This window comes from Mytilus edulis, chromosome 12, assembly GCF_963676685.1.
Source record: "Mytilus edulis chromosome 12, xbMytEdul2.2, whole genome shotgun sequence".
Lineage (NCBI taxonomy): Eukaryota > Metazoa > Mollusca > Bivalvia > Mytilida > Mytilidae > Mytilus > Mytilus edulis.
The window spans coordinates 41,766,362-41,789,629 of record NC_092355.1 but is presented as its reverse complement, the minus strand read 5'-3'; the positions used below and the strand labels follow the sequence as shown (position 1 = coordinate 41,789,629).

Sequence of the window (23,268 nt, the reverse complement as noted above, 5' to 3'; positions counted from 1 at the left end):
TATCTGCTGACCGCGCGGAGTCCCTGTGTGACTAAACATGCATGAAGCTCGAACTCGATAAGTTAAAAATACATATACTGTAATTCAAATATAATTTAAGCCAAGGGAACCGTCGCCTATCCTTTAACTTCCCCTTCCTATTCGTTCCAAATGCGGTGATATTTAAACTAGAACCTATAAAGTTTTTAATTCGTCGAAACTAAACATTTCGCATATTTTCGGAAATCACCTGCCTCGTTCTCGCAAGGTCAAAAGGGTAATTCCTGACGTCATTAAAATCCTGCACAACATTGAGAAAATCCCCATATTTGATTGGATTTATCGATCAATTGGATTTAAATCATAGTTATTTGAAAAGTATTTTCTAAAATAAGAACCGTAATATATTCTTGTAATGGTGAAGTAGTTATACGATGTGCTAGTAACATTAAACTCGAGAGAGGGACATCCATGATCAGAGGGGATGCCACGTCGGAAATCCGTGTTTGGTTCTCCTCAAACAAGTACGTATTTTCTGTTCGTGTGTATGCTTGACAAGAACAACACATTATAATATGACTTTTTTAGTGATTTTTATACATTTAAATACATTTGTCAAGTCTGTTTTAATTAGTTTTCTATGTGCTCTTGTTGGAGAAACCGCGTACAAGGGAACACCCTCCATGTTTGTTGATGTGGGATTACCCATAACCATGAATGATTTTGTTTTCTCAATTTACGATAAGCATCTAGTTTGACTTGTTTTTATTTGAATAGAAGCTGAATTTGGATGTTTATACAAGCTATTTCTAACAAGTAATTTATATTTTGAAGCTGCAGGGATATAAAATATTCGGTTTAGTTGTACCGAACAACCGTTGGGAATTTTCCCAGGCCAACAATTTGGACGGTTCCAAGAAGAACGGAAGATAGGGGTGTCATTGTATACATGCGGTTATTAATTTTTGCTAATGTACGTTGGAAACTGTTTATTTTCATTTTAGGAAATTTTAAAGGAATGAATTAAAATATTTTGTCATAACTTTATGATACGTTTTTATAAACAACTGTGAGATCCGAAATATGTATATTAATATACCTATCAACAAAATGGACTCCTCAAGGCTATGTAGTCATTTATATATAGAAACTGTGTAAGATCATTGCACAACGGTCCGTGTAACACTTATCAATTCAAAGTTTTAAAAAGTTTTGAAATTTTAGATTTTTGGAATTTTGATCAAAGTTTTAAAATATCAAAATTTCAAATTGTGTTAAAGTTTTGAAATTTTGAAATTTTAACCAAATTATTAAAATATCAAAATTCTAAATATCGTTTATAAATTTGATAGTTTAGAAATTTGATCAAACTTTTAAAATACTAAACCTAACGCGCAATTTTGATTATTTCACTTTTTGAAAGTTTGATTTTTTTAATGTTTGCTTAAAATATCAAAATAGAAAAGGGGCAATAAGAGGGATACCTGTAAAAAGCGAAACGAAATAAAAGCGGAACGAAACGAAACAATATGAATTAAAACATACTGATACTTAAAAGTTTATGTATGAAATAAAACGGACATTTGTAAGCGGTGAAAAAATGGATGACAAAATTAATATTTCTTAAAAGAAGATAATCTATTTAAAAAACAGACGTACGGCTCTGATATTGACCATTTTACCTGCTGGTTTTATGATACTGAATGATGGTGTCCTAATTAAGGTTGTGCTAGTCCACAATGTGGGAGGTTTTTAATATAATCTTATTTACGCTGAAATTAAGACGGTACTAAGATCCAATATCAGCAAATTGGAACTAAGATACTGTTACAAGGTATCTACAAAAACTCATCATAGATGGATACCAGAATATAAATTTTGCCGGTTTTTGCGCCAGACGCGCGTTTCGTCTACAAAAGACTCATCATTGACACTCGAACCAAATGAAGTTAAAAAGGCAAATAAAGTCAAATAAAATTGAAAAGGCCAAATAAAGTAAACTTTTAAATCCAAAGTATAGCTCTAGTTTTGTAAAAGTTGAAACCTTTCATATCATATATAAACGTATACCATAAACATTATTTTCACGAGCATTCATATTTATGTAATAGTTACCGCTGTACTACATTAAGCACCCAACTTGCATTCATGTTTATGTAATAGTTGCCGCTGTACAACATTAAGCACCCATCTATCCAGTTGTAGGTGCCGGCATTTTGAAAGTTGAAAATTGTGTTCAAAAGTTTCTATCAGCGATAAATGGTAATCTTCTGGGGAACCAATATTTAGATAGTCCCTGTTTTTTACTTGATATTACCACTAGGGGCTTCGATAATGGTACATTAAAATATTCTGATCCCTAATTTGGTGATATAAAATTCTGTGCCAGCAGAGGACAAAAGAAAAGTTATCCATGCCTTTTAGTGTTAAATTTTGAACCAGACAAGTTGATTAATAGCGATGAAAAACTTAATAAAATTGTTAGTGCTTCGACAAAACAACCTCACCTCACTTTAAAAGTTAAATGGTTGCTCCCTTAAAGACAACGTTTGGACTGGTTATCATACACGTAGCTCCATTATAGGTTTTAAATCAACCACTGTTTTATAATAAGAATCAGATTTTTTTGTATTAAAGGATATTATTGTCCAGTATTTGCATTTTGTTATTTGGGTATTTTTAAGTTATCGTACGACAATCGACTTTGAACAAACTAAAAGTACACATGTACATCCAGTCAGAATGGGGCGTGCAAAGAGAAGCCACACTGTCAGCTGCATGATGGATTTTTTTCCATTTTTGGCCGTACACTTATGTTGCTCTCGAAAAACCAGTACAATGTAAAACGCTGAATTTTAAGTAAAGAATTCACCTACGGAACGCTGAAACTGAAATTTGAAATTCAAGAAAAATAAGAACGAAACAATTAAAGAGGTGTTTGACCAATGTGAAGTTAATACATATTTAAATCCATCTATAAGCGAAACTTTGTCCTCGGAAGTTGAATCTTACGTTTCTTCGTAATTTGTATGTAAACAACCTTTTTAAATTATCGATTTTTTTTGTTGCCAGTGAGAAATATTTCATGAATGTTCCGGAACAAATTAGCAATAAATGCAACAGGGAGAGAGTGTGTATAATGAAGACATATAAAACCTTTCAATTAGTTTATAAGTTGAGGTCTGAAGCTGGGTTGTGATCTCACGAAGCATGTTAAACCCCGCCGCATTTGTGCGCCTGTCCCAATCCAGGAGCCTATGTCCTTCTAAGTCTTGTATGATTTTGGTTTTAGTTCATTGTTATATTTCAACTAAGAATAGTTCTTATCAGAGCCGTGTTTACATCAGTGATTACGGGTACCCCTCTTGTCGCCCCTTTATATTTTTGATATTTTAAGCAAACATTTAAAAAATTAAACTTTCAAAAAGTGAAATAATCAAAATTGCACGTTAGGTTTAGTATTTTAAAAGTTTGATCAAGTTTCTAAAATATCAAATTTATAAACGATATTTAGAGTTTTGATATTTTAATAATTTGGTTAAAATTTCAAAATTTCAAAACTTTAACACAATTTGAAATTTTGATATTTTAAAACTTTGATCAAAATTCCAAAAATCTAAAATTTCAAAACTTTTTAAAACTTTGAATTGATAAGTGTTACACGGACCCACAACACAACAATATTAACATATTTATTGATGAATCTAACACATTGGAGAAGACAATTTATTCTTTTAATTCGTAATTTAGCATGATATAGTTTAGAACATTTGTAACCTGTATTTTTTTTTTATATTTGTGTCATTTATAATTTTGGAAATTACGTCACATTACTCAGAGTGGGTGTTCCCAAACATAATTACATTATGGATTGACCCATTTTGCAAAGTATATAGGGGAGATTCGAAATAGACAATCACGTGATCATATGTATTTTAAAGTATTGTTGAACCATAAAACATTATGAAGGTGCTAAATTTATGATAATCCCAGGTATATTTAAGAAAAACAACTTGAAAGTTATAATTAACTTTTTGCATAAACAAAACCTTTTAAATACAAAAAAAAAATCTCATATTTATTACAATTCTAAAACTTTTCCCACTTTTTTTCAATAATTTGAGGGGGGGCAACATTTTTATTGTTGTGTTCATCTATTAATAAAACAGTTGCAAGAAGAATCTTGTCATAGTTATTTATGAAGTGCTACATCATGTACATGTAGTTAACATCAAATAGAAAAATATTCAAATTCAAATCAAGACAGACAACAAGTGAAATTCTGATATACATTCTTCTACTCTCCAAGGATTTGTAAAGTGACACTATAAAAACCCTTGTACTCTCTAAATGAATTCTGGTTGAATCACAAATGAAAATAAAATGACAGGAAGATTTTATTTCTAAAGCGTCTCATCATTGTAAAAAATGTTTCATTTTAGGTTCATACGATGATGATTCTGATGAATGCAGTGGAGGAAAAAGACTAAAAATATCGGAAGATTTCAATGGTAATTAAGTTTTGTTTAGTTTTGTACATCATACATGTTATAAGTTTGTATTATAATGTGCGTGGTTTTTATACGCCCGTCGTCTTTTAGACGGGACGTATTATGGTATACCGTTGTCCGTCCGTCCGTCTGTCCGTCCGTCCGTCGTCCACACTTCGGACAATAACTCAAAAACGCTTTCACCAATTTCCATGAAACTTTGGTGAATTGTTTATATCTATTGATGTAAGCTCCCTTTCGTTTTTTTTTTAATTTAAGATTTTAAGTTTTGGATTTATGGGGCTTTATTCATAAAAAAGGGGGGATTTTCAACACTTCGGACAATAACTCAAAAAGGCTTTCACCAATGTCCATGAAACTTTGGTGAATTGTTTATATCTATTGATGTAAGCTCCCTTATAATTTTTATAAATTTCAGATTTTAAGTTTTGGATTTATGGGGCTTTATTCATAAAAAAAAGGGGGATTTTCAACACTTCGGACAATAACTCAAAAAGGCTTTCACCAATGTCCATGAAACTTTGGTGAATTGTTTATATCTATTGATGTCAGCTCCCTTTCAATTTTTATAAATTTCAGATTTTAAGTTTTGGATTTATGGGGCTTTATTCATAAAAAAAGGGGGATTTTCAACACTTCGGCCAATAACTCAAAAAGGCTTTCACCAATGTCCATGAAACTTTGGTGAATTGTTTATATCTATTGATGTAAGCTCCCTTTCAATTTTTATAAATTTCAGATTTTAAGTTTTGGATTTATGGGGCTTTATTCATAAAAAAAAAGGGGGATTTTCAACACTTCGGACAATAACTCAAAAAGGCTTTCACCAATGTCCATGAAACTTTGGTGAATTGTTTATATCTATTGATGTAAGCTCCCTTTCAATTTTTATAAATTTCAGATTTTACATTTCCGTGTTATGAATTTTTATGCTTAAAAAAGGGGGGATTTTCCAATTTTGGGACAATAACTAACACTTTCACAAAATTTTATTCAACTTTAATAAATTGTTTATATCTATTGACATAAGCTGCCTTTCCATTTTTATAAATTTTAGATTTTACGTTTTCTTAAGTAATGAATTTTTATACTTTAAAAAGGGGGATTTTATGAAACTTTGGTGAATATATTAATGTAACATCCCTTTTGATTTGTATATATATTTCTAGTTGATCATATAAATTCATTTAAAGCATAAAAGACAAGTTAAAAGAGCAATGGGCGTATCATGCGCTAAAGCGCAGCCCTTTATTTTTCTATGAAATCTTTAGCCTTTCATAAAGATATTGTACAACATTTGGTAAATAAAACTTTTACATTAATAAAAGACATTGTTTAACAGTTGTTCATTTTTCCCTTAGAGTTTTTTTTATTTTATTTAAAGAGGGTGGTCCCAAATTTGGGTTTCTAAAACAAACAATTCAAATTTTTTACAATAGGGACCTAGCTTAAGATATGAGACCAAGATGCATTAAACCTAATTTTGGGAAAGGGACTTGATAGCATTTAAAGAAACAAGATTTCATAATTTTGGATCATGAAGATCTGTTAATGATATGGCCCTAATATATAATCTAACTTAATACTTGTGAATTTTGTTTTTCATCGTGATGATCAAGGGTCCAATGTTCAATATTTACACATTTTGCACCTGGTAGCTGATGCCTCATGACATGCATATATACATATTTCAGATTGATGCATTACTTGTACATATATATACCGTTATTTCATAGCGTATTACAACATTTAATTATGTTTGAAGGTTTATCATGTTTACACAAAGAAAGCAACACAGCAATTATTAGGGGTGGGGATATTATTTTATCCTTTTTTTCAAGATCAAAATTACTTTTTCTTGACATGTGTAATGTTATATTTAGGTCATATGTGTACCTGTCTTGTTGACTTCTACACACACAGGGGCCGATCCAGCTATTTCAAAAGGGGGGTTCCAACCATATGTCCCCATTCAAATGCATTGATTGTCATAAAAAAGAAGGAGTTTCAACCCCGAAACCCTCCCATGATCCCTGATCCCTGCCACTGACACATCTCCCAATATTCAATGATTTTAAATTTCTGAAATATTACTAAAACAATGTAAAATATTAGTGAAGGAAAACATTTGAATATTTTGCTTTAAAAATCAAGCTTCATCGAAAGGGGGATAATCAAAACCACTGTATTTAGTAGCAGAAGTTAGAACAACTTCCTGTCTGACTCCAGAGGCGGATTTAGGAGGGGGCCCGACCCAGGTCCCCCCCTTTTTGGGGAAAAAATTGGTTCCTTATATAGGGAATCACTGAAGCATGGCTGGAGCGGGCCCCCTCTTAAGTCAGTCAGTGGGCCCCCACTTATGAAAATTTCTGGATCCGCCGCTGGACTCTAATAGACAAGCAACAGTCAACCAAAGCGGGGGGGGGGGGGGGGGGGGGGGGGGGGGATGGAGGGGAGAGATGGTACCTGGCACTCCTCCTTTTGTGGGTAAAATTAGGTTGTTTAAATAGGGAATCAATGGAACAGGCCAACTCATTAGCAGGCAGTGCCCCTTCTCCCCTATGAAAATTTTTGAATTCATCACTGTCACTTACCCTACCAACGCAGCCTGTGTGTATATGGTGTATAAAGTAGAGAAAGCAATTCCTGCACTATTACAAGCTCCTTTTGTTTATCAACCTGTTTACATGTACATTGTACATTTACATACATGTATAAGAAAAATAATGATATTGTCAAAAAGAATCATGTTTGATGGGGGATGGGGTCTTTGATTTGAAATTAGAAAAATGATGAACTCACTTTTAAATTCAATGAAATTAAATCTTGATTGAGAATATTTTCTGTTTTTGATTTTAAATTATTTTTCTGTTTTTGCTTCAGAAAATGATAGTGAAGAAGAAAGTGAAGAGAACAGACAAGTGATTGTAATATCAGAGTCCGTTCAGGACAATCCAGGTATAACATGTATAAGAACACGTAGAATTATGATGACCATTTAATTTTTATGGGGAGGGAGGCTGGGATGAAATTCAAAAAAAGTCAGGACATGGGTTTTGAGTAAAAAAAATCTTTGGATGACAATTTATGTAAAAAAAGGCAGGATGACAATTTATGTTAAAAAAAAGTCAGGATAAGGCCAATTAAAATTAATTGCTAGATTTTCATCCCCGCCCGCCCCTCTGAAATCGTCCCGCCCCGATTTTTTTTATTTAACAAAATACGATTTCCGGATTTTATCATGTCCGTTACCGGGAACCATCGATAATTTCGTTTCATTCAACACTTCCTGTTTCAAATTTCGTTTTTGTATTTCTCCGAGTAATCTAATAACGATATGATTGAGTCGACATATTCTGCTGCTCTATGATGACAACATCTTCCGAGAATAGAGATTGATAACGAGAAGGGCATGAAATATTCGAGTAACGAGTAAAACGCCTTGTCATTTAACGCAAATTGCGGTAGTGACACAAGTGAATCGAAAACCTTTTTCTTTATTTATACGATGACTTTGTGTCAGGAAATTTGGACTGTAAATGATATCCAAAGCGCAAGAATCGTAGAACAAATTGGTACAAAAAACATGACTGGATTAAAGAAATTGACAAAAGCACGAATTTGTTTGATTTATGACCGTATATTGAGAAAAAAAAAGTCGACAAACACGCATTTTAATTCGGGAATCTCTTATATTAACCCATGGCTGTTGTTTTTGTTGACAAACAGCAAACACCCTCTGTAACTGTCCCAATACCCTCAATATAGTCATTAAACAACAATTACTTTTTGGATAAGTTCATGTTTTATATCATAATTACTTTCCACACTAAGTTTACATTTTATTTTGTACTCATAGTACTTGTGTTGCATACAATTGTACCAATACATTTTATTGATTATATGTGGACTACAAACCATTGCTTAGAAAGTAAAATAAATTTGGTGTAGGTCTAGTCCAACTGAAGAGAGCATTTCTCTTCCATTTGATGTATACTATAAATAGGTTTCTAAAGCGGCAATTACATGTATAACAGTGGTTGCCAATCAGGGATTTTTATTTAAGAGTTTAAAAAATAGTGTCAGATTCCTTATACAGCATGTATATACATTATACAAGCTTGTTCTCCACAAGCATATACCCCGCGGTATGAAGAACTTGTGACAAGGGTTTCATATGAAATAAAATTTAAAAAATAAAATCCTCCCACCCGCCCCATGTTTTTCAAAAATTTGGATGAAAATCTACTAATTAATTTTAGTTGGCCTAAACTAAAAAAATTGGCAGGACTGAACATGCTGAATAGATTGAAAAATAAAGAGTCAGGACAGAGATTACAACAGGAAAAAACATGCCGGACAAAACTTTTCATCCTAGCCCCCCCCCCCTAAAAATCAAATGATAGAGCTCTCCCTTAATGCTTTGTTACACAATATTTCAAAACTTAAAACATTATCAAAGTTTCAATTCCAAATGACTGCATCTAAGGCAAATGTATGGATTATTTATTTGTGGAAAGGGAATGTTTGAGTTTTCTCCCCAGCTGATTATACTGCCAATCTAGAAAAAGAACATAGCAATTATTACACTTAAATATAAGAGTATGTTTACACAAAAAAAAACCCATCTTACACAGCACCAACATATTCATATTAAAAAAGAATAAAATATGACATGTATGAAAAGAAAGCTCTTCATTTATTAAATTGGTTTTAATCTAAACTATATACTTTTACATGACAATGCATGATGAACATCTATATTGAGGTATAGTGATCTATAAATGGATACAAGTATCAATAACTTTTGAAAAATGAAATATGTCTAGTATGCAGACGCAAGTATGTATAACTCACATATATATACGTCCTTGGCAGACGTCATAACTGGGTTTTCAATTAATGTAAATGTTACCGTTAAAACATACCAACATCGTCATAACTGGGTTTTCAATTAATGTAAATGTTACCGTTAAAACATACCAACATCGTCATAACTGGGTTTTCAATTAATGTAAATGTTACCGTTAAAACATACCAACATCGTCATAACTGGGTTTTCAATTAATGTAAATGTTACCGTTAAAACATACCAACATCGCACAAACCTAATCAAACTGTCGAACATGTCATAGCTATGTATAAAAATGCACTATAGTTATACATGTTATATGAACTTAATCGGTGTGAAAATAACAGCACTGCATCTTTTTTTATACGACCGCAAAAATTTTAATTTTTTGGTCGTATATTGCTATCACGTTGGCGTCGTCGTCGTCGTCGTCCGAATACTTTTAGTTTTCGCACTCTAACTTTAGTAAAAGTGAATAGAAATCAATGAAATTTTAACACAAGGTTTATGACCACAAAAGGAAGGTTGGGATTGATTTTGGGAGTTTTGGTCCCAACATTTAAGGAATAAGGGGCCAAAAAGGGTCCCAAATAAGCATTTTCTGGGTTTTCGCACTATAACTTTAGTTTAAGTGAATAGAAATCTATGAAATTTTGACACAAGGTTTATGACCACAAAAGGACGGTTGGGATTGATTTTTGGAGTTTTGGTTCCAACAGTTTAGGAATTAAGGGCCAAAAAAGGACCCAAATAAGCATTATTCTTGGTTTTCGCACAATAACTTTAGTATAAGTAAATAGAAATCAATGAAATTTAAACACAAGGTTTATGACCACAAAAGGAAGGTTGGGATTGATTTTTGGAGTTGAGGTCACAACAGTTTATGAATTAGGGGCCAAAAAGGGGCCCAAATAAGCATTATTTTTGGTTTTTGCACCATAACTTTAGTATAAGTAAATAGAAATCTATGAAATTTAAACACAAGGTTTATGACCATAAAAGGAAGGTTGGGTTTGATTTTGGGAGTTTTGGTCCCAACAGTTTAGGAATAAGGGGCCCAAAGGGTCCAAAATTGAACTCTGTGTGATTTCATCAAAAATTGAATAATTGGGGTTCTTTGATATGCCGAATCTAACTATGTATGTAGATTCTTAATTTTTGGTCCCGTTTTAAAATTGGTCTACATTAAGGTCCAGCAGGTCCAAAATTAAACTTAGTTTGATTTTAACAAAAATTGAATCCTTGGGGTTCTTTGATATGCTGAATTTAAAAATGTACTTAGATTTTTAATTATTGGCCTAGTTTTCAAGTTGGTCCAAATGGGGGTCCAAAATTAAACTTTGTTTGATTTCATCAAAAATTGAATAAATGGGTTCTTTGATATGCCAAATCTAACTGTGTATGTAGATTCTTAATTTTTGGTCCAGTTTTCAAATTGGTCTACATTAAGGTCCAAAGGGTCCAAAATTAAACTAAGTTTGATTTTAACAAAAATTAAATTCTTGGGCTTATTTGATATGCTTTATCTAAACATGTACTTTGATTTTTGATTATGGGCCCAGTTTTCAAGTTGGTCCAAATCAGGATTCCATATCAAGTATTGTGCAATAGCAATTAATTTTCAATTGCACAGTATTGCACAATAGCAAGAAATATCTAGCAATTAATTTTCAATTGGAGTTATCTTTCTTTGTATAGAATAGTAGTTGATAATATATGTTGGAAATTTGCCAGACATGACTATGATGTCATTTTCTATTTTTATTTGCCAATAACTTTATGTAAATAACTTCATTGGAAATTTGCCAATATAAAATGTTGCTGATGAAGTTTTTTTTATTGTTTTATACAATAAACAATGTATATTCACTTTTACTACCAACCAATCTTTACCATTCAGTGATAACAAGCACTTTATTTTACATTTTAATATTTTATGATGTATTTAAAAGAGTAGTTATTGTTGCAAACTCCATTAGAAATTTGAATTGATATCAGTTTTGGAAAAAGGGAAACGGGGATGTGAAAAAAAAAATGGGGCGGGGGGGGGGGGGGGGTTAAATTTTTCTCATTTCAGATTTCATAAATAAACAGAAAATTTCTTCAAACATTTGTGTTTGAGAGGATTAATATTCAACAGCATAGTGAATTGCTCAAAGGCAAAAAAAAATTTTTTTAAGTTCATTAGACCACATTCATTCTGCAGTGGCGTAGCTGGGTCATTTTTACGTGTACGCCCAAACCTTGGCGAGGGATATGAGGGGTGCCAACCGCTCAATGTTAAAGCACCTGCGGGTAGTGGGTTCGAAAAGGACAAAGCCCCCAAAAGCTATCGAGAATGAGATACCGTAATGATTCCTGTCAGTAAAAAATCATTGATAGCAACATACTTTTGAATCTAAATGGTTTATTTGTTCTGGTTAAATTTTGTAATATGTTAACTTATTCATCGTGTTAAACTGGAAGCTAGCCAAATGGTCATTGGTTTTAGAGAAAACGTCCAAACCAATATTACTTTTAAATAAGTTTAAAGGGTGCCGTGAGTGAGCATACAATCGACAAAAGCACCTTTTAATGAACACCAAAACAAAATATTTCTAAGAGGTGCAATATAATTCTAGAACACCTTGGATTTCTTCCCATAAAAAGTAAATCAATTTATCATTCCTTTAAAGGGATTTAAAAAAAATCTAAAATTTTCTTTTGATATTTTTTTCTTGATCTGGAATATTTCACGACAATCTATGAAGGTTTATAAATTGAGCATGTAAAACAATTAATTGCGTAAAGAAGTCTTAGAGTCCGGCTATCTGTCTATCAGAAAAGAACAGAAAAATGAACGAAAACAAATGCTTTCAAAATTTTAGCTTAAGACATTAATCATAGAAAAAGCTTCTTCGGAATTTTATCGATGAAGGTTTGACAAGTAGTTAATGTAATTGAGAAATAACAAAATGTAAGCCCAAACTACGACCACTTATTAGTTGCAGAAAGAAATACATTTTGTCCTTAAAATGCGGGAAAATTAAAGATATAATTGCATTATTATATTGCTCTGAATACTCTTTTGATCATAAACAGTTTCTGTCCAACTTTCGTAAAATTTCACGGAGAGTCATTCAAAAGACTTTATTCACATTTGGAACTTAAATATTGACGCCGCTTTGTCTCGCTTTTGGGACATAGATCACAGGCTCGACAAAAATACAAACAGCATATCGAATCTGAGCAGATAGTGAATTGATTTAAATATAAGAAAAGTACGTAGAATTCATAGTAGATTCAGACTTTTACAAAAGATTCGAACAAAGATCTATTTGATTAAATTTAGTCCCTTTTTATTCAAAATTACAATCCATTGAAAAAAGAAGCACAAGGCTGATGTGCTTTTGACCAGTTTTTCTTATTCTATGTCGATTATTTGTTTTATTTTCAAAATTCAAGTGTACGCCCGGGCGTTTTGACGTAAACGTAGCTACGCGCATGTTCTGTGTCAGAAACCTATGCTGTGTCAACTATTTAATTTTAGATTTAAATAAGTTTGAAAAAGAAATCTTTAATTGATTTGTAAAATCTTGCCATTTGTTTTGTGTAAAAAAAACCATGTAATGTCAAAAATTTGATTACAATCCAAATTCAGAGCTGTATCACGCTTGATTGTTTTGTCCATACTTGCCCCAACTGTTCAGGGTTCGACCTCTGCGGTCGTATAAAGCTGCGCCCTGCGGAGCACCTGGTCATAAATAGTTGCTACAAAGAAAATCAATATTTATTTTATTCAAATATATTTTAGAGAAATCTGTCTTTTAGTTTTTTTTTAAATAACTTTTTATTATATAATGATTTTAAAAACAAAGTTGAAGAAATTCTTTTAATAAAATCTTAAAAAAATGGTAGGTTCTTTCTGCATGTTCTAAAATCAGAAAATTTGGAGCTTACTGCTGGCACTTATTTTATAACTTGACACATCCTTGCTGTACAACATTTTCATATAATACTCCTATCTACAGTGGCGGATCCAGAAATTTTAATAAGAGGGGCCCACTGACTGATCTAAGGGGGGCCGCTCCAGTCACGCATCAGTGATTCCCTATATAAGCAACCAAATTTTTTCCCAACAAGGGGAGGCCTGACCCCCCCCCTAAATCCGCCTACATGACATTTATATACTCTAATCATAACCCTATAACTGAAATTCCATAAAAATCAAAATAACTGAAATTTGACATAAATTTTACGTCTTAGTCATGATAGTAGAGGGGCATGTCCTATATTTCTTTAAAGTGGGTCAAAGTTATGTACTTCCAGTAGTTTGTGGTCACATCACACTAAATTAAAACTTAATACACATGACTGTTAAAATATATATGTCAAATTTGGGTTTCGACCCAGATTTCATGGTTCATTGAACATGGAAATGTAAAAGTGCGATCAGGGGTCTCATGCCTGAGGACAAAATAAGGGATCTCATTCCTGAGGACAAATATTCTAGTACAAAATGTATTCTAAAATAATATACTATCATTATGATATCATTTAATTTTAGATTTAGCAACATAGAAATATCATTATCTCTAAAATGACACTTTATTTGGAAGCATATTACTATTTAAATTTCCTTTTTTCTAAACAACATTTATTTATTTATTTTTCTTTCATTTAAGCTGTATCCCTGTCTACTGATGATGGACAGTCTGCCCTGGTTCAAGATGTTGTCATGGCAGAACCTATTCCAGTGACAATAGTGACATCACCAGACACTGGTCACCTGGTGCTGCAAACTATTACACCGGCATCTCTAACTTGCACAGATCTTGCTTCGTTAGAGGAACTTCAAGAACTACAACGTCAGAATTTATCGCTTGGTGAAGAAATAAATGAGAAAGACCATACTATTCTAGACGTTTCAGAAACTACAATTTCTGCAGCAAATAAAAAGGAAGCTGTCACAGCACAATCGCCTGTGCCAACAGTGCTGCCATCTAGTGTTTTTAGGTCAGTCTTATCAGCAGAAGGTATAAATAGCACTGCAAATATTCAGATTCTTGCACAGAATACATCCAAAGACCAGTTGGCTCAAATTGTTGTGATTCCGCAAGGAGAATCTTTGACCGATGCGCAGAGACAGGCTTATATTATTGGAGCCCAGAAGAATTTAGAAGGTCAACCTAACGCAGCTTTAGATTCTCATGAGAAAAGGAACTTATCATTAGAAGCCTTGTTTCAAGTTACAGATAATGAGCTTCAAAATATCAGTAAGACAACACCATTGTCACCTCAACAACTAATAATAGATGATTCTCAAAAAGTCATTACTAGTAAATTCCTGGTTTCTGTTCCATCTAGTAATATTTCAGGGAACCAGCATCCTTTAACACAAACAGCTTATGTCACACAAGTTTCACTAGACCAGGCCTCCAAAGATATGATGCAAGTAGGAGGTAAAAAAACAGCAAAGAAACCAGGAAAATATATTTGTTCATTTTGTGGACGTGGATGTGCAAAGCCAAGCGTGTTGCAGAAACATCTCCGTGCCCATACAGGAGAACGACCATATCCATGTGACGATTGTGGGTTCCATTTTAAAACAAAAAGTAACTTGTATAAACATTGCAAATCAAGAACACATAGATTAAAAGTTGGTTTGCTACGTAAATCATCAAACAAAATATCTGGATCAGAAAGCAAAGACTCTCTAGAAATAGAAGAAAATTCTGCCATATCTGAAAGTGAGACTGAATCTGAAACTGAGGTTGATGACAAAAGTTCAAATGTCAGAGTTGAATATGATCAAGGTCAAGTTGTAAATGAGGCTATATACATAGCAAGCAAACTTGTAGATAATCCACTTTCAAGGTTGCCAATAGAAGAACATCAAAAAGTTCTGAAAATGGCAAGTCATATAGTGCCAGAAATAGAAATTTCAATGGATGAAAAATCAAAAGATCCAAATAAGAAAGAGCAAGCTCAGAACCATGTGTTAAAAGAAGTAATGAAATATTTAGGTAAGCCTAAAGAGGAGAGACCTAAAATAGAAGTGCCAGAAATCCTAGACACCCGAAAACCATTTACTGAATATAGAAGACCAATGAAATCACTCGATAGGTCTAAATCTTTACATGACAAACTAAAGGCAAAACTAGAAAGGTCAATATCGTTAACAGAACCACCAAAAGTGCCATTACTGAAAAGAAGCATGAGCACCTTGGCTGATCCAAAAGCTATTGAAACACAGTTTTTAAAAATAGCTCCAAAACAAAAACATTTGACACAAGATTTGATGTCACAGATATCTCAGCCACAGAAAGTCATTGTTCAACCTACAGACATGCAAGAGTATTCCTCAAAAGCTTTACAAAACCTTGTTCAGAATAGTATACCTTCTAGTTCTGTTCTTTTACCAATAAAGACTTCTCAGCCTAAAAGTACCGTTACTCAGGTAGGACAAATAGAAACTGCCATTATACCACCTAAACCAACTCCAAATCTTGCTGGGCACATTGAAACAATAAATTTACCAAATGCAGATAGAAACCCAGCAGAAACTACAAAAGCATTACAAGACTTGGAAAAATTGACTGAAAATTTTCAGCAAGCATCCAAAGCTGGTACAAAATTAACTGCAGCAGTAACAACTCTTCCAGATGGAAGTTGTCAAGTTGTCATCCATTACCACCCACAACAGCAGACGACACAATCAGCATTTCCCATAATGCCTCAGCAGCCTATTACAACTCAATCACCAACAAGGAAACAGGACTCTAAAGTAGTGCAAAGTGCAGATATTTTAAGTGAAAGAATTCAAAATTTAATAAGAGCAAATGCTGCTATTGTTAGTACACCTATGGCTGATGCTCCAAGACACAGAAAGATGTCAAGACAAAACAGTGAAATTTTACCCAAAACTGAACCTCAGACTACGAAACTGCCACCACAAACACCACCTGTCAGTGGTAATCTAGTCAGAAAACTTTCTTTGGAAAATCTTCCAAGCAGTTTACAAAATACCGTGATTTTACCTAACATGGCTGCATTGAGTCAAATGTCGTCGTCAGGAGTTCTAACCAGTACAGCTATTTCTCCCAGTGTTGATGTGGTCGGGGATCAGCAAACACCATTAATATATATATTAAAACCAGATAGCAGAAAACAAACAGCCACTACAAAGTCAGCATCTGTGATGTCACCTTTAGGAAATGCATTATCCATTCCAGTGTCTATGGGTCATAAAGTTTCAACATCAGTGAAACTACACACAGTGACTAGTGCTGGTAGTATAGACAGTAAAAATCACACTTTGCAGACAAATGTTAGTACAACACGATTCCAAAACATTGCTCCAGTTACCAAGCCATTGTTGACCAGTCAATCTTCACAGTCTGATGGATATGTTTTCAGTACAACAAGAACGAAAGACTTAGATGGCCGTGAAATCACTGTAAAAATCAAGCTTAATAACCCAGATGAGACTCCAGATGGAGCTAAGCAAGAAGGTCAAAGTTCGAACAAACTTGAGGTTAAAGGTCAAATGAGCAATAATGTAAGAGAGGACAATATAAAAGAGATATGTAAATGCATTGTATGTGGTTGTATATTTAAGAACAAGTATGAGCTTGGAAAACATGAAAGAATCCAGTGTAAATTTATTAAAATAACTGAAGGTCAAACTTTACAGAAACCTGTTCTCTCTGGTCAATCATTGGCTATTAGTGAAAACCATAACAAGAAACAAGGTTGTGTTATTTGTGGGAACGTTTTTAAAAATGAGTACGAGCTAAGCAGACATCAGCAAGTCCAATGTAAATCTGTAGAAATGGAAGTCAATGGCGAAATAATCAAAATGGAGGTCAATAAAGATGGAGACACAGTTTCTGAAGTTAAAATGGAGGGAGCAAAAAGAGGTAAAAGCTTACAACTTGAGGGACTCACTAATTATATGAATGTAACTAAAGAAGGAGAACTGAAATTAGTTGAAAAACCATTATATGGCTCACCTCAAGTAGCTTCTCCAGGAGTTATGTCCCTTGGAAATGCTGTGATGGTATCATCTAGTCGTGGGAGAATGTTGAACAGACAAGATGCAACAACATCCTTTGACATAATGGGAGGAGGAACCGTCACTGTCAAAACACCAGTTCATGATTCCGGAAAATTGCGTTGGATAGAGCAGAAAAATTCTTCAGTCAGTCCATCACAGACAAACCGTCCTTCTTCTCTTGAAAGTTCTCAGTTGCAAAAAACAGCAGAAGAAGCTAAGGCTATGTGGAAAAATACACTTAAACAGAAGATTTTAATGAAAAGGTCTCTCAGCACAGACAAGCTGGCATCTCCATCGGGAAGACTTGAATCGCCGTCTGCTTTGGTACCACAGTTTAAAGGAAGACTGGAATTACTACCTGCCTCAGTATCACAGGTTAAAGGAAGACTTGGTTCATCATCTGCTTCTGTATCACATATTAAAGAGGAAGAACAAGATACTGATTCATGGAAAGAGGCGAATCCAAATTTAAAAATTGATGAATCAACTCCAGCGAAAAATCACCCGATACTTTTGAAATATGTCACGGAACCTGTTGCACCCCATTTAGAAGAAAGCCAATCATTCTATACTGCAGAACGATTATTTGATTCAGATAAAGGCGAGAAACAGATTAGTAATGTACAAATTGGCAAGGGAGATAATTTGAGAATTATGAAGGGCGATAGTTTATTAGAAGACAAACTTGCTTTAACAAAAGAGTTGATAGAAAGACTTAACATAATAGTACCTGTAGTGATGGAACAAGCTATTTATAGGTCACCACAAATCGATAGTGGAACAGCTGGATTTGAATCACACGGCAGTTCTGATGCGCTCAGCCCATCTAAAGGAACAACTGCTCAAAAAGTTTCTAAGCTAAAAGCTGCTTTAACTAGCAAAGAACCACTTAAAGAATCTATTTGGAACAAGTTTCCATCCCGAAGCAGAAGTTTTTCAGAAAGTGATGCACAGGCCATAGAAATTAAAGAGAAATATCCATTATTGCTCCATGGACATTCTTTTCCATCTTTGAAGTCCTCGACATATGCCTCATTTTGTTGCCTTCAGAGACCACAACCAATGTATGTCATGCAGAGTCATTCAAAGAAGGTATCAATGTACTCAAATTGGAGAGTTGCACGTCATGATCCAAACCCTGAAGGACTGACATCAAAAATGCTGCTCAGTCTTTATTCAACCTCTTATTCTTCAAATCCTGTTTACAATGATGCCCATCAATATTCTCCAAAAGGAGGCTTATTGACTCACAGTAGTTACTGGACGTTTAAACAGAATCAGAAAATCGGAAAATCAGACTTAGAATCGAATAAAAAGGCGATGAAGCGATTAAAGGATGATAGCTCCATGAAGAAATCAGTATCTGTAGATCGTGCTGAATCTTCTGCGTCTAGTCCATCTGCAAAGCGGCAAAAGATATCTTGTGTAGAAGGAGGATTTAAGTCTTTGGAAGATTACACATATGTCAGAGGAAGAGGGAGAGGTAAATATGTCTGCTCTAAATGTGGAATTCGATGTAAAAAACCGAGCATGCTTAAAAAGCACATCCGCACACATACTAACCTTCGACCATACCATTGTAAAACATGCCGATTTTCTTTTAAAACAAAAGGTAATCTGACAAAACACATGAAATCTAAATCCCACCATAAAAAATGTGTTGAAAAGGGGATTGTTCCTGTTCCAACCCAGATTGATGAATCACAAATTGATCAAGAAGCCTTGAAATTGCAATGTGAATATTCAAAGAAAGCAAAAATCAAAACAAAACTGGCTGAGACAGGAGATGAGGAAAATGAAGAGGACACTGACGAAGCAGATGAAGAGAGCGATGAAGGGGAACCAATGGAGGATGATGAAGATGAAAATGATGTAATGGATGCAGACGATGAGAATCTAGATAGCATGGACAATGGGGATGATATTAGAATGGATGAATCAGATGAAACTTCAAAAGACGTAGAAATTAGGTATGTGAGATTTGAAAAGTTATGCCTGCGCTGAAATACTTTATATTAAAGATTTTGTTTAAATCAAACAAATTTTTACAAGTTTAGATATAAATGAAGAATACTGTTCAGGTTGTTATTGTTCATGATTCAATTCATTTAGAAAATTTTTGTGCATGGATATAATTCTCACATTAATGATAGCATTGCCCTGCGCACACTAGCAATGACAAAATATTCTCTTCATGATATTCTGCATACATGTATTTAAGGTGGTACCTAACACTACAGGGAGATAATGCTGTAAAGTCAGCTAAACGTTTTAATGACATTGTGTTGTTAAGGGAATATTAAGCTGATCAAAATTAGTGTTTGTCAAACTGCGATATAACCAGTGTAATTTTTCTGATAAAACACTTGGTTCAAATTTTTTAAATTTTTTATATTTTTGTAAAAGGGTCAAAGTAAATGCTTTGCCAAAATTTTATGAAAATTAAACTAGCCAAATTAATTTTAGTGAAAGTGTTGGGTACCACCTTAAGATCGCTAAACTTCCAAGATTTAAGTATACCGGTACATAAGAGTTTAATTTATCCAAGTTCAACTATTGTTTAATAATTTTTTAGAGGTAACCTCAAAGTGTGCTTTCCTTTCTTTTGTTTTGTATTATTATAATATATGTATTCAAAACTATTTTTTTCATTTGCAGCTTGTCAAGTTCTTCATCAGGTGCAGGTTTGTTTTCATCTAGACCAGCCATGTGTGCCAAGCTTCTACCTGATCATGTTTCTGTGACAGCCACTACAGAAAGCAAGACTTTAGGAAGATCTGATTCCAAGATGTCATCTAGGTAGTATATGTAATGTTTTTGTGTGAAATTTTTGCGTCGTATAATGGTATCATGTCGTCTGAGTCTTTGTCTGAAGATGCATTTTGTTTCTGGACAATAACTTTTGTTTTATTGAATGGATCTCTATAATTTTTTCCCAGAAGGTTCAATACCACTAAAGGAAGGTTGGGATTGATTTTGGGGGTTATAGTCCCAATAGTTTAGGGATAAGGGGCAAAAGGGGGCACAAAATAAGCACTTTTGTAGTTTTCAAACAATAACTTGTGTTTTAGTGTATGAATCTCTTTGAAATTATACCACAAGTTTCCATATCATGAAGGGATGGTAAGTTAATTGGGGGTTATTGCTCAACTTGTTTTAGAATTGGTGCAAAAGGGGAAAAACTAGTTTTTTCTGGTCAATAGACAATTGAGTCAATTTAAAAGCAGTGTAAGGGAGGTAATTCAAAAACATTTAACATTACATTGTTGGGTATGTTCTGATTTACCTCCCTTACACTTCTTGTAAATTATGTATAAAGGAATGTCAGGTTTTGGACTAATTGCAAAAATTTCACAAATTCCAAATTTATGAAAATTTAAAGAAGAAATCTTCTATTGCACAATAGATTTGTAAGATCTTGACATTTGTTTTGTGTCAGAAACTCATATTATGTCAAAAATTTGATCACAATCCAAATTCAGAGCTGTACCAAGCTTGAATGTTGTGTCCATACTTGCCCCAACTGTATATGGTTTGACCTCTGCGGTCGTATAAAGCTGCGCCCCTGGGAGCACCTGGTTATATTTGAAAGTGGAAGAATATTAATTTGTAGGAAGAAGACATGGTATGATTGCCAATGAGACAACTCTCTACCAATGACTAAATGACATTTAAGTTAACAATTATAGTTCAACAGTTGACATCAACATTGAGCAAAACACATACTGTACAGATACTGCTTTGAAAGGCCCCATAATGACAATGTAAAAACAATTCAAACAAGAAAACTAAGGAGGGGGTATTCTTGTTTACCTCTGTTAGTTTCATGGGGGTCTTATTGGGGGTTCTGATCCTGGATCCCACTTACTGTTTTGTCAGATTCCCGTATCCCGCTTGCGCTATATAAGTAAGCAAATCTCATTTTTTTTTTGTCATTTCCCGGGTCCAGCCGGACCTCATTTCCCGTTTTCACGACACAATAACTTAACTTTCACATGTGACCCTTACAAAAAATCGGCAATCCTGTGTCATGCTTATCCCATTGATCCTCATTGTGTTATTCTTAGGAACGACAATTCTCAGCCTTCTGTGTGTTGGAAGGTAAACGGACAGAAAGTCGCAGGACAAAAAGTCACAGGACATAAAGTCACAAATTTGATAGGACAAAAAGTCACAAATAGTTTTTTTACGACCGCAAAAATTTTAATTTTTTGGTCGTATATTGCTATCACGTTGGCGTCGTCGTCTTCGTCGTCGTCGTCGTCCGAATACTTTTAGTTTTCGCACTCTAACTTTAGTAAAAGTGAATAGAAATCAATGAAATTTTTACACAAGGTTTATGACCACAAAAGGAAGGTTGGGATTGATTTTGGGAGTTTTGGTCCCAACATTTTAGGAATTAGGGGCCAAAAAGGGCCCAAATAAGCATTTTCTTGGTTTTGGCACTATAACTTTAGTTTAAGTGAATAGAAATCTTTGAAATTTTGACACAAGGTTTATGACCACAAAAGGAAGGTTGGGATTGATTTTGGGAGTTTTGGTTCCAACAGTTTAAGAATTAAGGGCCAAAAAAGGGCCCAAATAAGCATTATTCTTGGTTTTTGCACCATAACTTTAGTATAAGTAAATAGAAATCCATGAAATTTAAACATAAGGTTTATGACCATAAAAGGAAGGTTGGGTTTGATTTTGGGAGTTTTGGTCCTAACAGTTTAGGAATGAGGGGCCCAAAGGGTCCAAAATTGAACTTTGTGTGATTTCATCAAAAATTGAATAATTGGGGTTCTTTGATATGCCGAATCTAACTATGTATGTAGATTCTTAATTTTTGATCCCGTTTTCAAATTGGTCTACATTAAGGTCCAAAGGGTCCAAAATTAAACTTAGTTTGATTTTAACAAAAATTGAATCCTTGGGGTTCTTTGATATGCTGAATTTAAAAATGTACTTAGATTTTTAATTATTGGCCTATTTTTCAAGTTGGTCCAAATGGGGGTCCACAAAATTAAACTTTGTTTGATTTCATTAAAATTGAATAAATGGGTTCTTTGATATGCCAAATCTAACTGTGTATGTAGATTCTTAATTTTTGGTCCAGTTTTCAAATTGGTCTACATTAAGGTCCAAAGGGTCCAAAATTAAACTAAGTTTGATTTTAACAAAAATTAAATTCTTGGGCTTATTTGATATGCTTTATCTAAATATGTACTTTGATTTTTGATTATGGGCCCAGTTTTCAAGTTGGTCCAAATCAGGATTCCATATCAAGTATTGTGCAATAGCAAGAAATTTTCAATTGCACAGTATTGCACAATAGCAAGAAATATCTAGCAATTAATTTTCAATTGGAGTTATCTTTCTTTGTATAGAATAGTAGTTGATAATATATGTTGGAAATTTGCCAGACATGACTATGATGTCATTTTCTATTTTTATTTGCCAATAACTTTATGTAAATAACTTCATTGGAAATTTGCCAATATAAAATGTTGCTGATGAAGCTTTTTTTCCTTATCTTATCTAAAATGTTTTAGATAATGTATGTTGGAAATTTGCCAGACATGACTATGATGTCATTTTCTATTTTTATTTGCCAATAACTTTATGTAAATAACTTCATTGGAAATTTGCCAATATAAAATGTTGCTGATGAAGTTTTTTTTATTGTTTTATACAATAAACAATGTATATTCACTTTTACTACCAACCAATCTTTACCATTCAGTGATAACAAGCACTTTATTTTACATTTTAATATTTTATGATGTATTTAAAAGAGTAGTTATTGTTGCAAACTCCATTAGAAATTTGAATTGATATCAGTTTTGGAAAAAGGGAAACGGGGATGTGAAAAAAGGGGGGGGGTTAAATTTTTCTCATTTCAGATT

General features: G+C 33.5%; 1 protein-coding gene across 1 annotated transcript in view; it reads left to right on the top strand.

Moving 5' to 3' along the window:
- The first annotated feature begins 244 nt into the window (after nucleotides 1-244).
- The window catches only part of LOC139498491 (transcription factor HIVEP3-like), a 34,971-nt gene continuing 11,947 nt past the window's right edge, over nucleotides 245-23,268 (top strand). The window contains exons 1-5 of the mRNA XM_071286895.1: nucleotides 245-503; nucleotides 4,422-4,490; nucleotides 7,374-7,448; nucleotides 14,007-19,350; nucleotides 20,039-20,179. Of these exons, the coding sequence (XP_071142996.1) occupies nucleotides 464-503; nucleotides 4,422-4,490; nucleotides 7,374-7,448; nucleotides 14,007-19,350; nucleotides 20,039-20,179 (5,669 nt within the window). The 5' untranslated portion in view covers nucleotides 245-463. The remainder of the gene's footprint in view (nucleotides 504-4,421; nucleotides 4,491-7,373; nucleotides 7,449-14,006; nucleotides 19,351-20,038; nucleotides 20,180-23,268) is intronic.